General features: G+C 47.7%; 1 protein-coding gene across 1 annotated transcript in view; it reads right to left on the bottom strand.

Annotated features, from left to right (window-relative positions):
• LOC123990122 (SH3 and multiple ankyrin repeat domains protein 3-like) overlaps positions 1-16,466 on the bottom strand; it is a 134,930-nt gene that overhangs the window by 58,040 nt on the left and 60,424 nt on the right. Inside the window, exons 6-9 of the mRNA XM_046290752.1 lie at positions 15,834-15,911; positions 14,284-14,350; positions 13,578-13,813; positions 12,310-12,473 (exon numbers count right to left, since the gene is read on the bottom strand). Coding sequence (XP_046146708.1) covers positions 12,310-12,473; positions 13,578-13,813; positions 14,284-14,350; positions 15,834-15,911 — 545 coding nt within the window. The remainder of the gene's footprint in view (positions 1-12,309; positions 12,474-13,577; positions 13,814-14,283; positions 14,351-15,833; positions 15,912-16,466) is intronic.

Raw genomic sequence — 16,466 nt, 5'->3', positions numbered from 1 at the left:
CTGGAGCTCTTGAGCACCGAGCCTGCCCAAGCTTACCTGGCTCGATGCCCACTCTAGCCCGGCCAATAGGAAGGGCTGGTATGTGCTGCACCTGGCTCTGCACCCGCACTGGAAACACCGTGCGCTCCATAGCATAACACGGTGCCTGCCCGGTCTCTCTAGCCCAACGGTGAGCACAGGGAGTTTGCGCAGGTCTCCTACCTGGCATAAACATACTCCCTTCTAGCCCCCTCCAATAATTTTTTTGGGCTGCTTTTCCGGCTTCCAACCGCGTCGCCGTGCTGCCTCCTCATACCTGCGCCTCACCGCTTTAGCCACTTCTATTTCTTCCTTGGGACGACGATATTCCCCAGGCTGAGCCCAGGGTCCTTTACCGTCTAATTCCTCCTCCCATGTCCAATTCTCCAAGTGGTGCAGCCTCTCCCACTGCAACTGCTCTTCACGATTAACAGGGAGAGTAGGCTCAGGTCTGACTCCTGACTCAGCCACTCTCTCTCTGCGCTCTCCCCCAATAATTATTTCGGGGTTACTTTCGGTTTTCGCTCTGCGTCGCCGTGTTTTCCTTTTAGACTCCATTCGTCTATAGCCCTCTTCGCACTGCTGAATCGAATCCCAGGCGGGCGCCTGCACTCTCTCTGGGTCGGCCGCCCACCTGTCGATTTCTTCCCACGTCGTATACTCCATGCCTCGACCGTCCATAACGTCCTCCTTTAGCTCCTGCCAGTTTACACACTGCTCGGTCCGTGAGAGGTGGGTGTTTCTGTAACGGCGTTCGTCTGTTGAAGAAAGAGAGTCGGACCGAAATGCAGCGTGTTGGTTACTCATGACTTTAATGAACTGAATCGCGGTATATGGAATAACTGAATACTAAATACAAAAACAACAGAACGGAACGTGAAACTTATTACAGCCTATCTGGTGAATACTACTGTCATGTTTGTCATTTATTATCATGTCTTGTCCCTGTGCTCCCCATTCTGTTCGTTTCCCTCTGCTGGTCTTATTGGGTTCTTTCCCTCTTTCTATCCCTCTCTCTCCCCCTCCCTCTCTCACTCTCTCGCTCTCTCTTCTCTCTATCGTTCCGTTCCTGCTCCCAGCTGTTCCTATTCCCCTAATCATCATTTAGTCTTCCCACACCTGTTCCCGATCCTTTCCCCTGATTAGAGTCCCTATTTATTCCTTTGTGTTCCGTTCCTGTCCCGTCGGTTCCTTGTTTAGTATTCACCGTGCTGTGATTGTGTTTCGCCCTGTCCTGTCGTGTTTTTTGCCTTCATCAGATGCTGCGTGTGAGCAGGTGTCTCTGTCAACTACGGCCTGCGCCTACCCGAAGCGACCTGCAGTCTGTGGCCGCTTCTCCTGTTATTCCCCTCTACAGACTAGAGGATGTCTGTTATTCCCTGTTTGGACTTGAATAAACTCTGTTTCTGTTAAGTCGCTTTTGGGTCCTCTTTCACCTGCATGACAGAAGGAACCGACCAAGGAATGGACCCAGCGACTTCAGACGCTCGTTACACTGCCGTCGAGATCCAAGGAGCCATGCTCGGCAGACACGAGCAGGAATTGTCTGCTGCTCGCCATGCCGTGGAGAACCTGGCCGCTCAGGTTTCCGACCTCTCTGGACAGTTCCAGAGTCTACGTCTCGTGCCACCTGTTACTTCCTGGCCTGCCGAGCCTCCAGAACCTAGGGTTAATAACCCACCTTGCTACTCCGGGCAGCCCACTGAGTGCCGCTCCTTTCTCACGCAGTGTGAGATTGTGTTCTCTCTCCAACCCAACACATACTCTAGAGAGAGAGCTCGGGTTGCTTACGTCATTTCACTCCTTACTGGCCGGGCTCGAGAATGGGGCACAGCTATCTGGGAGGCAAGGGCTGATTGCTCTAACAAGTTCCAGAACTTTAAAGAGGAGATGATTCGGGTTTTTGACCGTTCAGTTTTTGGTAGGGAGGCTTCTAGGGCCCTGGCTTCCTTATGCCAAGGTGAACGGTCCATAACGGATTATTCTATTGAGTTTCGCACTCTTGCTGCCTCTAGTGAGTGGAACGAGCCGGCGCTGCTCGCTCGTTTTCTGGAGGGACTCCACGCAGTGGTTAAGGATGAGATTCTCTCCCGGGAGGTTCCTTCAGATGTGGACTCTTTGATTGCTCTCGCCATCCGCATAGAACGACGGGTAGATCTTCGTCACCGGGCTCGTGGAAGAGAGCTCGCATCAACGGTGTTTCCCTGCTCCGCATCGCAACCATCTCCCTCCTCTGGCTTTGAGACTGAGCCCATGCAGCTGGGAGGGATTCGCATCTCGACTAAGGAGAGGGAACGGAGGATCACCAACCGCCTGTGCCTCTATTGCGGAGTTGCTGGACATTTTGTTAATTCATGTCCAGTAAGAGGCCAGAGCCCATCAGTAAGCGGAGGGCTACTGGTGAGCGCTACTACTCAGGTCTCTTCATCTAGATCTTGTACTACTATGTCGGTCCATCTACGCTGGACCGGTTCGGGTGCTACATGCAGTGCCTTGATTGACTCTGGGGCTGAGGGTTGTTTCATGGACGAAGCATGGGTTCGGAAACATAACATTCCTTTCAGACCGTTAGACAAGCCTACGCCCATGTTTGCCTTAGATGGTAGTCATCTTCCCAGTATCAAATTTGAGACACTACCTTTAACTCTCACAGTATCTGGTAACCACAGTGAGACTATTTCTTTTTTGATTTTCCGTTCACCGTTTACACCTGTTGTTTTGGGTCATCCCTGGCTAGTATGTCATAATCCTTCTATTAATTGGTCTAGTAATTCTATCCTATCCTGGAACGTTTCTTGTCATGTGAAGTGTTTAATGTATGTCCTTCCCTCCCGTGTCTTCTGTCCCTACTTCTCAGGAGGAACCTGGCGATTTGACAGGAGTGCCGGAGGAATATCATGATCTGCGCACGGTCTTCAGTCGGTCCCGAGCCAACTCCCTTCCTCCTCACCGGTCGTATGATTGTAGTATTGATCTCCTTCCGGGGACCACTCCTCCTCGAGGTAGACTATACTCTCTGTCGGCTCCCGAACGTAAGGCTCTCGAGGATTATTTGTCTGTGTCTCTTGACGCCGGTACCATAGTGCCTTCTTCTTCTCCGGCCGGGGCGGGGTTCTTTTTTGTTAAGAAGAAGGACGGTACTCTGCGCCCCTGCGTGGATTATCGAGGGCTGAATGACATAACGGTTAAGAATCGTTATCCGCTTCCCCTTATGTCATCAGCCTTCGAGATTCTGCAGGGAGCCAGGTGCTTTACTAAGTTGGACCTTCGTAACGCTTACCATCTCGTGCGCATCAGAGAGGGGGACGAGTGGAAAACGGCGTTTAACACTCCGTTAGGGCATTTTGAGTACCGGGTTCTGCCGTTCGGTCTCGCCAATGCGCCAGCTGTTTTTCAGGCATTAGTTAATGATGTTCTGAGAGACATGCTGAACATCTTTGTTTTTGTCTATCTTGACGATATCCTGATTTTTTCTCCGTCACTCGAGATTCATGTTCAGCACGTTCGACGTGTTCTACAGCGCCTTTTAGAGAATTGTCTCTACGTAAAGGCTGAGAAGTGCTCTTTTCATGTCTCCTCCGTTACTTTTCTCGGTTCCGTTATTTCCGCTGAAGGCATTCAGATGGATTCCGCTAAGGTCCAAGCTGTCAGTGATTGGCCCGTTCCAAGGTCACGTGTCGAGTTGCAGCGCTTTTTAGGTTTCGCTAATTTCTATCGGCGTTTCATTCGTAATTTCGGTCAAGTTGCTGCCCCTCTCACAGCTCTTACTTCTGTCAAGACGTGTTTTAAGTGGTCCGGTTCCGCCCAGGGAGCTTTTGATCTTCTAAAAGAACGTTTTACGTCCGCTCCTATCCTCGTTACTCCTGACGTCACTAGACAATTCATTGTCGAGGTTGACGCTTCAGAGGTAGGCGTGGGAGCCATTCTATCCCAGCGCTTCCAGTCTGACGATAAGGTTCATCCTTGCGCTTATTTTTCTCATCGCCTGTCGCCATCTGAGCGCAACTATGATGTGGGTAACCGTGAACTGCTCGCCATCCGCTTAGCCCTAGGCGAATGGCGACAGTGGTTGGAGGGAGCGACCGTTCCTTTTGTCGTTTGGACAGACCATAAGAACCTTGAGTACATCCGTTCTGCCAAACGACTTAATGCTCGTCAAGCTCGTTGGGCGTTGTTTTTCGCTCGTTTCGAGTTTGTGATTTCTTACCGTCCGGGTAGCAAGAACACCAAGCCTGATGCCTTATCCCGTCTGTTTAGTTCTTCTGTGGCTTCTACTGATCCCGAGGGGATTCTTCCTTATGGGCGTGTTGTCGGGTTAACAGTCTGGGGAATTGAAAGACAGGTTAAGCAAGCACTCACGCACACTGCGTCGCCGCGCGCTTGTCCTAGTAACCTCCTTTTCGTTCCTGTTTCCACTCGTCTGGCTGTTCTTCAGTGGGCTCACTCTGCCAAGTTAGCTGGTCATCCCGGTGTTCGAGGCACTCTTGCGTCTATTCGCCAGCGCTTTTGGTGGCCGACTCAGGAGCGTGACACGCGCCGTTTCGTGGCTGCTTGTTCGGACTGCGCGCAGACTAAGTCGGGTAACTCTCCTCCTGCCGGTCGTCTCAGACCGCTCCCCATTCCTTCTCGACCATGGTCTCACATCGCCTTAGACTTCATTACCAGTCTGCCTTTGTCTGCGGGGAAGACTGTGATTCTTACGGTTGTCGATAGGTTCTCTAAGGCGGCACATTTCATTCCCCTCGCTAAACTTCCTTCCGCTAAGGAGACGGCACAAATCATTATTGAGAATGTATTCAGAATTCATGGCCTCCCGTTAGACGCCGTTTCAGACAGAGGCCCGCAATTCACGTCACAGTTTTGGAGGGAGTTCTGTCGTTTGATTGGTGCGTCCGTCAGTCTCTCTTCCGGGTTTCATCCCCAGTCTAACGGTCAAGCAGAGAGGGCCAATCAGACGATTGGTCGCATACTACGCAGCCTTTCTTTCAGAAACCCTGCGTCTTGGGCAGAACAGCTCCCCTGGGCAGAATACGCTCACAATTCGCTTCCTTCGTCTGCTACCGGGTTATCTCCGTTTCAGAGTAGTCTGGGTTACCAGCCTCCTCTGTTCTCATCCCAGCTTGCCGAGTCCAGCGTTCCCTCCGCTCAAGCGTTTGTCCAACGTTGTGAGCGCACCTGGAGGAGGGTGAGGTCTGCACTTTGCCGTTACAGGGCACAGACGGTGAGAGCCGCCAATAAACGCAGGATTATGAGTCCAAGGTATTGTTGCGGCCAGAGAGTGTGGCTTTCCACTCGCAACCTTCCTCTTACGACAGCTTCTCGTAAGTTGACTCCGCGGTTCATTGGTCCGTTCCGTGTCTCCCAGGTCGTCAATCCTGTCGCTGTGCGACTGCTTCTTCCGCGACATCTTCGTCGCGTCCATCCTGTCTTCCATGTCTCCTGTGTTAAGCCCTTTCTTCGCACCCCCGTTCGTCTTCCCTCCCCCCTCCCGTCCTTGTCGAGAGCGCACCTATTTACAAGGTACATAAGATCATGGACATGCGTTCTCGGGACGGGGTCACCAATACTTAGTGGATTGGGAGGGTTACGGTCCTGAGGAGAGGAGTTGGGTTCCGTCTCGGGACGTGCTGGACCGTTCACTCATCGATGATTTCCTCCGTTGCCGCCAGGATTCCTCCTCGAGTGCGCCAGGAGGCGCTCGGTGAGTGGGGGGGTACTGTCATGTTTGTCATTTATTATCATGTCTTGTCCCTGTGCTCCCCATTCTGTTCGTTTCCCTCTGCTGGTCTTATTGGGTTCTTTCCCTCTTTCTATCCCTCTCTCTCCCCCTCCCTCTCTCACTCTCTCGCTCTCTCTTCTCTCTATCGTTCCGTTCCTGCTCCCAGCTGTTCCTATTCCCCTAATCATCATTTAGTCTTCCCACACCTGTTCCCGATCCTTTCCCCTGATTAGAGTCCCTATTTATTCCTTTGTGTTCCGTTCCTGTCCCGTCGGTTCCTTGTTTAGTATTCACCGTGCTGTGATTGTGTTTCGCCCTGTCCTGTCGTGTTTTTTGCCTTCATCAGATGCTGCGTGTGAGCAGGTGTCTCTGTCAACTACGGCCTGCGCCTACCCGAAGCGACCTGCAGTCTGTGGCCGCTTCTCCTGTTATTCCCCTCTACAGACTAGAGGATGTCTGTTATTCCCTGTTTGGACTTGAATAAACTCTGTTTCTGTTAAGTCGCTTTTGGGTCCTCTTTCACCTGCATGACAACTACACAAAGACAGGAACAAACACCCACGAAATACAAAGCGAACTCAGGCTACCTAAATACGGTTCCCAATCTGAGACAACGAGAAACACCTGACTCCAATTGAGAACCGCCTCAGGCAGCCAAGCCTAACTAGACTCACCCCTAATCATACACAATCCCAATGCTAATAAAACCCCAATACGAACCCAACACATAAACCCATGTCACACCCTGGCCTGACCAAAATATAACGAAAACGCAAAACATATTAACCAAGGCGTGACAATATCCCCTGATATTGACCGTTTTCGCCCAGTATCAGGAGATTCTCTCTTTCTTTCCCTCTCTCAGCCCTTTGGAAAACCATGGATAATCTACACTCCAACATACCCTACAGTTAGAGAATGAAGGAAGAGATCAAGACAGAGAGGAGTGGGGGGGGAGAACAGGAGGTGACTGGAGAAGAAATGAAAGAGAGGATGTGAGAAATAGAGAGAAAGGTGAATGAAAGGTGAGAAAGAGAATGACAGAAAATTTGTAGGGGGACAAATGGAGACAGCAGAGAAATGAAGGAACAAGGACTATTGCATTACCAACCTCTATAACCAATAGTGTTATATTGGTTTTCTATGGTATAGATAACTCACTCACATACAACCATTCCATGTGTCCAAATTCCAACCTTTTCTCAACCATTCCCAGTTTCCTCCTAGAAACAGTGTTTCTGCCCATTCTGGTTTGAGAGGAAGTGATGGCATGTTCCACGGGAAGTGGTTATATTGGCCATAGGGGCGGGCCACTGACCGGCCAAACTAATTCTAATTTTACACTCCCCTTGTACTCAGAATGCCCTGGGAGCTACCACAGGGCAGACAGATGGAGAGAGAGAGAGAGAGAGAGAGAGAGAGAGAGAGAGAGAGAGAGAGAGAGAGAGAGAGAGAGAGAGAGAGAGAGAGAGAGAGAGAGAGAGAGACCAGTAGTGGCCAACAACAGGGAGGGAGAGAAGTAGGGAGGTAAGGATAGGAGGGAGGGGGACAGGTTGTGTAAAGGTGTTTCTAATGTTTTCCTTGCACCATATCATTTGAGGACAGTCACTCTCTCCCTCAAGAGTCCTCAGGCCTTTACAGTTGTGTCAATAACATGAGCAATTTACAGACCTGTCACTTCTTACACAGGTTAACATGCTAATTACAGCAGAAAAAGAAACAGTAGAAGAACACAGGCGGGCATCTAGGACAGAACACAGGCGGGCATCTAGGACAGAACACAGGCGGGCATCTAGGACAGAACACAGGCGGGCATCTAGGACAGAACACAGGCGGGCATCTAAGACAGAACACAGGTGGGCATCTAGGACAGAACACAGGTGGGCATCTAGGACAGAACACAGGCGGGCATCTAGGACAGAACACAGTAGGGAAACTACCCCTCCCTCCCTCCCTCCCTCCCTCCCTCCCTCCCTCCCTCCCTCCCTCCCCCTCCCTCCCTCCCTCTATTGAGTCCTTTCATTATCCCTCATTGGTAATACTTTACCCAGCATCATAACACATTATGACACAGTCATAACCATGCCACAATAGGTCGTAACAGCTGCCATAACTTGTCAAAACCTGTTTTAATATGGTCTTAACACCGTCATGTCACACAGTATATTCAGACCTGTTGTGATATTTATTTATTGTGTTATGTTATGGCTGGTTATGGCACCTACATAAGAGTGTAAAAACTCACAAAACCTGCCACAGAAGTTATTTTATGGCACATTAAATTAACGTTGCAATTACGCACACATTGATGTCAGACCTGCACCTACCCCAATGCTGTGTTGGAGCATCTTTCAGGAGCAGGACAACACACCCTCTTTTTGACGGACATAAGGGCATGTACGTGATAGGCCTATCTGGCTTATATGTTTATGATGGTAGTCATGCTTCTTGACAGTGTCAAAGTGTATTTTCCTAGCTCAAGTAAAGTGACACAGGATGGTCATAATATTTCATGACAGTGTCATGAAGTGTCTTTTCTTCAGGTTATTCAAAATATTCTGAAAAAAACAACCGTAAAGATTCAATTACAACTACAAAGGATTTAAGAAACACACTTTCGAAAGAAAGGGAACTTCTTCTCAGTTTCCTTTCTTTGTATAGGTGTCATAACCAGCCATAAAGTCATTAAATATATGTCACAACAGGTGTAAATACATGGGTCATGACAGTGATATGACATATTATGACATGGCTATGACCTTGTCATAATGTGTTATGAAACTGGGTGTCAGGTAAAATGTAACCCCCCTCTTTCTGTACAGTCTCAATACTACTGATGCAGGACAGAGTGTCAGTGAGCATCTCATATCAACTGAAAACTACGGTATCACTGTACCTCTTTGTGGAGACCGAGGTTCGCTCGCATATATGGAAGCTACACTACCAATACCACCCTATTTTAAACACACTGATGCTGCATGACTACCATGGCCTTCTTTTAAGACAGAGTGAAGCGAGGGAAGAAGAGACAGAGCGAGCGAGAAAGAGAGAGAGAGGTCTGAGAAGCAGCCTGTGTCTTGGATGGAGTGAAGAAACAGTATAGAGCATTACAGAGGAAGAGAGGGCTCAATTCTTGTCTGTATTGCAATTGCCCTGTCAGACATGAAACTGCTGCTGCTTCTGGAGAATATCTGTATGTACTGTATTCAGACCCCTTTACTTCTTCCAAATTTTGTGACGTTACAGCCTTATTCTAAAATGCAAAAACAGATCATAACTATTTTGTTGCAAAAACAGAAATACCTTGTTTACATAAGTATTCAGACCCTTTGCTATGAGGCTCCAAAATTGAGCTCTGATGCATCCTGTTTCCATTGATCATCCTTGAGATGTTTCTACAACATGATTGGAATCCACCTGTGGTAAATTCAATTTATTGGACATGATTTGGAAAGGCACACACCTGTCTATATAAGGTCCCACAGTTGACAGTGGATGTCAGGGCAAAAACCAAGTCATGAGGTCGAAGGAATTATCCATAGAGATCCGAGACAGGATTGTGTCGAGGCACAGATCTGGAGAAGGGTACCAAAACATATCTGCAACACTGACGGTCCCCAAGAAAACAGTGGCCTCCATCATTCTTAAATGGAAGAAGTTAGGAACCACCAAGACTCTTCCTAGAGCTGGCATCCAGCCAAACTGAGCAATTGGGCAAACTGAGCAAACTGAGCAATTGGTCAGGGAGGTGACCAAGAACCTGATGGTCACTGACAGAGCTCCAGAGTTCTTCTGTGGAGATGGGAGAACCTTCCAGAAGGACAACCATCACTGCAGCACTCCATCAATCACTCCTTTATGGTAGTTTGGCCAGATGGAAAAGGCACCTAAAGACTCTCAGACCATGAGAAACAAGATTCTCTGGTCTGATTACATCAAGATTGAACACTTTGGCCTGAATACCAAGCGTCACGTCTGGAGGAAACCTGGCTCCATCCCTACGGTGAAGAATGGGGTTAGCAGCATCATGCTTTGGGGATGTTTTCAAGGGCAGGGATTGGGAGACTAATCAGGATTGAGGGAAAGATGAACGGAGCAAAGTACAGAGAGATCCTTGATGAAAACCTGCTCCAGAGTGCTCAGTACCTCAGACTAGGTTCACCTTCCAACAGGACAATGACCCTAAGCACACAGCCAAGACAATGCAGGACTGGCTTTGGGACAAGTCTCTGAATGTCCTTGAGTGGTCCAGCCAGAGCCCGGTCAAACATCTCTGAAGAGACCTGAAAATAGCTATGCAGCAACGCTCCCAATCCAACCTGACCAGTTTTTGCTTTGTCATTGCTGGGTATTGTGTGTAGATTGACAGGGGGGAATTACAATTAATTTAATTTTAGAATAAGGTTGTAATGTAACAAAATGTGGAAATAGTCAAGGGGTCTGAATACTTTCCGAATGCACTGTACATGCACTACATGACCAAACGTATGTGGACACATGCTCGTCAAAACATCTCATTCCAAAGTCATGGGCATTAATAAGGAGTTGGACCCCCTTTGCTGCTCCTCTCTTCTGGGAAGGCTTTCCATGACTAGATGTTGGAACATTGCTGAGGGGATTTTCTTCCATTCAGCCACAAGAGCATTAGTGAGGTTGGGCATGCATTGTGCACAGGGGCCTTGTCATGCTGAAACAGGAAATGGCCAAACCCAAACTGTTGCCACAAAGTTGGAAGCACAGAATCATATAGAATGTCATTGTATGCTATAGCGTCAAGATTTTCCTAAGGGGACTAGCCCAAACCATGAAAAACAGCCCCAGACCATTATTCCTCCTCCACCAAACTTTACATTTTGCACTATGCATTGGGGCAGGTAGCGTTCTACTGGCATCCGCAAAACCCAAATTAGTCTATCATACTGCCAGATGGTGAAGCGTGATTCATCACTCCAGAAAACACGTTTCCACTGGCGGCGAGCTTTACACAACTCCAGCCGATGCTTGGCATTGTGCGTAGTGATCTTAGGGTTGTGTGCAGCTGCTGGTTCATTAAAATACATTTAATGAAGCTCCCGACTAACTGACAATGCTTCCAGAGGCAGTTTGGAACTCGGAAGTGAGTTTCAGCACTCGGCGGTCCTGTTTTTGTGAGCTTGTGTGGCCTACCACATTGTGGCTGAGCCGTTTTTGCTCCTAGAAGTGTCCCCTTCACAATAACAGCATTTACAGTTGACCGGGGCAGCTCTGGCAGGACATGAATTTGATTAACTGACTTTTTGGAAAGGTGGCATCCTAAGATGAAGCCACGTTGAAAGTCACTGAGCTCTTCAGTAGGGCCTTTCTACTGCCTATTATGTTTGTCTATGGAGATTGCATGCCTGTGTGCTCAATTTTATACACCTGTCCACATACGTTTGTATATATAGTGTATATATAGTGTTGTATTCTAAAGTGTTGTATTCTACACTATGGCCAATCGCCAAAAATACTCAAATAGAGGGGCACTTATTATTCTAAACTGAAAGTCGTGGTTGCAACACATATTTCCCTACTTTAATCAACCAGACCATTTTGAATTTGTGATAAAGCTGTCGTGATTCAGCAAAGAATATATATAGTTTGTCTACAGTTTTGTTTGTGTTTTATAGGCAGTCATTTCTGAATGACTAATGCACAGCACGCGTGTGTAGAGGGAGCGGTTGGATGGAAATTGAGTGAGAGAAAAAAGTCAAAAAGAATGCTGGGAAAAGAACAGTGATCACTCGGCTAGTTGAATGTTTTGTTGTGAGTCGCTAACAAACGGAAGTAACACGAATCAACGTGAATTAACGGTTGTCTTCGTGAGAACATTTCAGATGCCGCCTGCTGTATGACTGAGATAGAACTTTATTTCTCCCTAGTGGTCAAACCACGCAATAGGATTTGACGTGGAATTTTATGAGTTTCTCATCGTTTTAACGGAAAATCGTAACAGAAATATACTTTAAACGTTCAATTTGTCAATATACTTTAATAGTCAATTTGTCAATACCCTAGTACTGCCACATGATCACAATAAAACACTTAGAAACCTCAGCAATCTGCTCAATTTATCCCAATGCACTCCACAAGCATGGACTGGATATCTGAGTGTAGCTCATGTACGTCTCCAGTCCAGCTCCTTATGCAAACCACCCTACTAGACATCTTTACAATGAATAGTAGCCAGCCCGCTGACCAGCACCCCCCTGACAAACACATATCACAGTGTGAACCATTCTTTATTTGACCAGGCAAGCCAGTTAAGAACATGTTTTTATTTTCAATGACAGCCTAGAAACAGTGAGTTAACTGCCTTGTTCAGAGGCAGAAGGACAGATTTTTACCTTGTCGGTTCAGGGATTTGATTTTGCAACCTTTCAGTTACTGGCCCAACGCTCTAACCACTAGGCTACCTGCCACTCTGTGAGTTAGACACTTGAGAGACAAGGACAAGGAGGAGAGAGGAGGAGCTGGCCTATTAGAACAGACAACAGCACAGTTCAATGTCCCCCAAGGTATTCGATATATGATTGATTGATTGTCCGTCTCACCTGAGGCGTCCTCGATGGACATGTCCCAGAGCGTGTCCGTGTGTCCTCCTGACGCTCTGATCGCCCTCATGCAGGTGACTGTGTAGCGAGGGAGAGCGGGAGTGGGAGGAGCGAGAGCTGCCTGTGCTCTGGAGACTGCTGTCTGGCACCTCTCCATGATGAGTCTGGAATACAGAACACACACTGTCACACACACATGTAGGCACACGCACACACACACACACACGTAGGCACACACACACACGTAGGCACACACACACGTAGGCACACACACACACACACACACACACACACACACACACACACACACACACACACACACACACACACACACACACACACACACACACACACACACACACACACACACACACACACACACACACACACACACACACACACACACACACACACAAACTCGCTTTCTCGCCATTCAATTCAAGGGTCTTTAGTGGCATGGAAACATATGTTTACATTGGAAAAGCAAGTGAAATGGATAAACAAAAAGTCAAATAAACAAGTTCCAAAAGAATAAAGACATTTCAAATGTCATATTATGTCTTTATAGAGTGTTGTAATGATGTGCAAAAAGTTTTAAAAAAGGAGAAAAAAATCAACATAAACATGGGTTGTATTTACAGTGGTGTTTGTTCTTCACTGGTTGCCCTTCCCTGACAACAGGTCACAAATCGTCACTCACCGGTCTATTTTTGTATTATTTGTGGGTCTGTGTAATCTGAGGGAAATATGTGTCTCTAATATGGTCATACATTTAGCAGGAGGTTAGAAAATGCAGCTCAGTTTCCACCTCATTTTGTGGGCACATAGCCTGTCTTCTCTTGTGCATATAGCCTGTCTTCTCTTAAGAGCGAGGTCTTCCTATGGCAACCTTTCTCCAAATCAATGCTCACTGAGTCTGTACATAGTCAAAGCTCTCTCTCCCTCTCTCTCTCTTTAGTACAGTGTTTCCCAAACTCGGTCCTCAGGACCCCAAGGGGTGCACGTTTTGATTTTTGCCCTAGCACTACACAGCTGAATCTAATAATCAGCTAATCATCTAGCTTTGATCATTTGAATAAGATGTGTAGTGTTAGGGCAAAAACCTCACTCACTCACTCACTCACTCACTCACTCACTCACTCACTCACTCACTCACTCACTCACTCACTCACTCACTCACTCATTCACTCACTCACTCACTCACTCACTCACTCACTCACTCACTCACTCACTCACTCACTCACTCACTCACTCACTCACTCACTCACCTCCCCCAGGCTGGCGTGTTGTTGGTGTTGTCCCAGTGCAGGCAGGCTCCTCAGAGAGGGGACAGGAGACTGACCCTGTCGACCGTGACCCTGCCGCAGGCCCTGCCCCAGACCGTGAACGCTCTCCCCGTTGAGGTTGTTGTCGCTAGCGGAGCGCAGAAGGGAGCGGGGCGAGGGCAGTCCTCCCACCAACACACGTCTACGGTTAGTGTAGGAGGGGGTCTCCCTGAAAGGCACTGGGAGAGGGTGACACAACATATTGCTAGTCAAATCAACATAACAATGTGTACAGGGGCCGGGTTAAATGGACATTTCAGTTTGATGCATTCAGTTGTACAACTGATTAGGTACCCCCCTTTCCCTTACTACATTCCCTGAGGTAGTACCAAGGCTACATAGCTTTATGTGTACATACATCTTACTGCATTGAATTAGGAATCTGGGATATTCTTTCTGTCAAACACTAGATGGCAGAATTTTCACATGTAGCATATTGACTCCCAGTACACTGAATCACACAACAAAGTGCACATGATCAGGGATAATTACAGAGTGGGTAATTACAGTGGCTACAGTACGAGTGCTTCAGTCACTTGGCTGAGGACTCTCTTACCCTCTCACACCACTATGGAGGTGAGATTTACTTAATTAACGTCCAATGACCACATGCTGTTAGCCACGTACCCATGGCATGTCGCCTACTCACCAACGTCTGACACTTTGTGGATCTTAATGATTTCGGCCAGGTCAAAGTTTCCTGCTATAATAGCAACCTGGAGGAGGAAAGAGGGAGGAGAGAGGAGGGAAGGGGAAGAGAGCAGAAGGAGGGAAGGAAGGAGAGGAGTAAGTCACATATGTTGTGTGTTTGTTCCATTCCCAAAAACAGGTTAGTATCATGCTTCTCAACACAAGTGTTCCGTAAAACAGGGCTCCCATAGGAAACTGCCATTCTCATGGGGGAGAACAGAACCCTGTTGAAACCTGCTGTCTCAGTCTTTGCGTCTGTCTGGAATAAACCTTAGCCTCTGTTGTTTCAAGAAAATACATGTTGGGAACCAATTATCAGATGTATGCTACATCTACTCTAACAGCTAACAGGCAACAGGGGAACACATTCCATCCACATCTCCCTCCCTCCCTCCCTACTGTGCTCTCTCTCTCCCTACTGTGCTCTCTCTCTCCCTACTGCACTCTCTCTCCACTACTGCGCTCTCTCTCTCCCTACTGTGCTCTCTCTCCACTACTGCATTCTCTCTCCACTACTGCACTCTCTCTCTCCCTACTGTGCTCTCTCTCCACTACTGCACTCTCTCTCCACTACTGCGCTCTCTCTCTCCCTACTGTGCTCTCTCTCCACTACTGCACTCTCTCTCCACTACTGCACTCTCTCCACTACTGCGCTCTCTCCCTACTGTGCTCTCTCTCCACTACTGTGCTCCCTCTCCCTACTGCACTCTCTCTCCCTACTGTGCTCTCTCTCCACTACTGCACTCTCTCTCCACTACTGTGCTCCCTCTCCCTACTGCACTCTCTCTCCACTACTGCGCTCTCTCTCTCCGCTCTCTCTCTCTTATTGGCCACTACTGCGCTCTCTCTCTCGCTCTCTCTCTCATTGGCCACTACTACTCTCTCTCTCGCTCTCTCACAGACACAACAAAACTAGCATTTCAAACAAAATTAACAAAATTATATTGTAATTTGTTATCCTTTTGTTTGCTCTCTCTCTCTCTCTCTCTCTCTCTCTCTCTCTCTCTCTCTCTCTCTCTCTCTCTCTGATTCATATTTCACACATTAGTAATCCTTCATTAAAAGGCTGCTTGTAACAGATGTCTGATAGCAGTGTGTGTTTCTGATTTCTGGCACTGTGTGAGCGTGTGCACGTGTATGTGGGCAAATGTGTGTGCATGTGCTGGCGCTGTGTGGAGCCAGCTATCCCTCTGTACAAACAAATTAACTTTGATGTGTTGAGGAAATCTGTGTCAATGTCAATTTGACACAGGCTTAATCACACATCTTGCCACAGAAGCAGGCCAGAGTACAGAAACAGTGTTTCAAGTGGAGTTGCTTTCAAGCCATGTAGTTATGGCAGAACAATTATTAATACATTATCTTTGACGTCCACCTCCCTTGACCTCCAAGAGTTTCTGAAACCTTCTCCCATATTAAGTCATATAAAGTTTTCCTTACGGCATGTGGTTATTGTATAGCTAGAACATAATGTCTGATAGAGGCCAGCAGAAGGAAGGAGAGTCTCACCTGAAAGGCCGTCTGGCTGTTGTAGTTCTTGATCTCTTTATTCACTCCCCGAAACAGTAGAACTCTGGTACAGCTATCCTGAAAGAGGAAGAGAAAGAGAGCATTTTCTTTTATATTTTTTTTACGATCAGTTGTAAAATGTTAGGATTTTGGTTGCATATAGCTGGGCAATTCATCAGCGCACTCACGCACAAGCATGCACATGAACACACACACACACACACACACACACACACACACACACACACACACACACACACACACACACACACACACACACACACACACACACACACACACACACACACACACACACACACACACACACACACACACACACACACACACACACACACACACACACACACACACACAAAAGATATATGAGGCCCCATTGAGTGCCAGCTCTATTCTCTAATTGGTCCCAATAGAGCTAAGTCTGCTAATTACACTGACCAGAGTTAGAGAGAGAGAGAGAGCCTTCCACTCCCCTTCCTCTGCATTCTCATCACCCTCCTCTTCCCCAATCTCTCCCTCCATTCATAGCCGAACATAGCGTGTCTGTTGCTGTGGATGTGTGTGTCATTAGGCTATGCCATTGGTGCTGTGTGTAAATGTATAGTCCTCTCCCTC

This window comes from Oncorhynchus gorbuscha, linkage group LG02 (assembly GCF_021184085.1).
Source record: "Oncorhynchus gorbuscha isolate QuinsamMale2020 ecotype Even-year linkage group LG02, OgorEven_v1.0, whole genome shotgun sequence".
Classification (NCBI taxonomy): Eukaryota; Metazoa; Chordata; class Actinopteri; order Salmoniformes; family Salmonidae; genus Oncorhynchus; species Oncorhynchus gorbuscha.
Note: the sequence above shows the minus strand (reverse complement) of the source record. Positions and strands in the feature narration are given on the sequence as shown.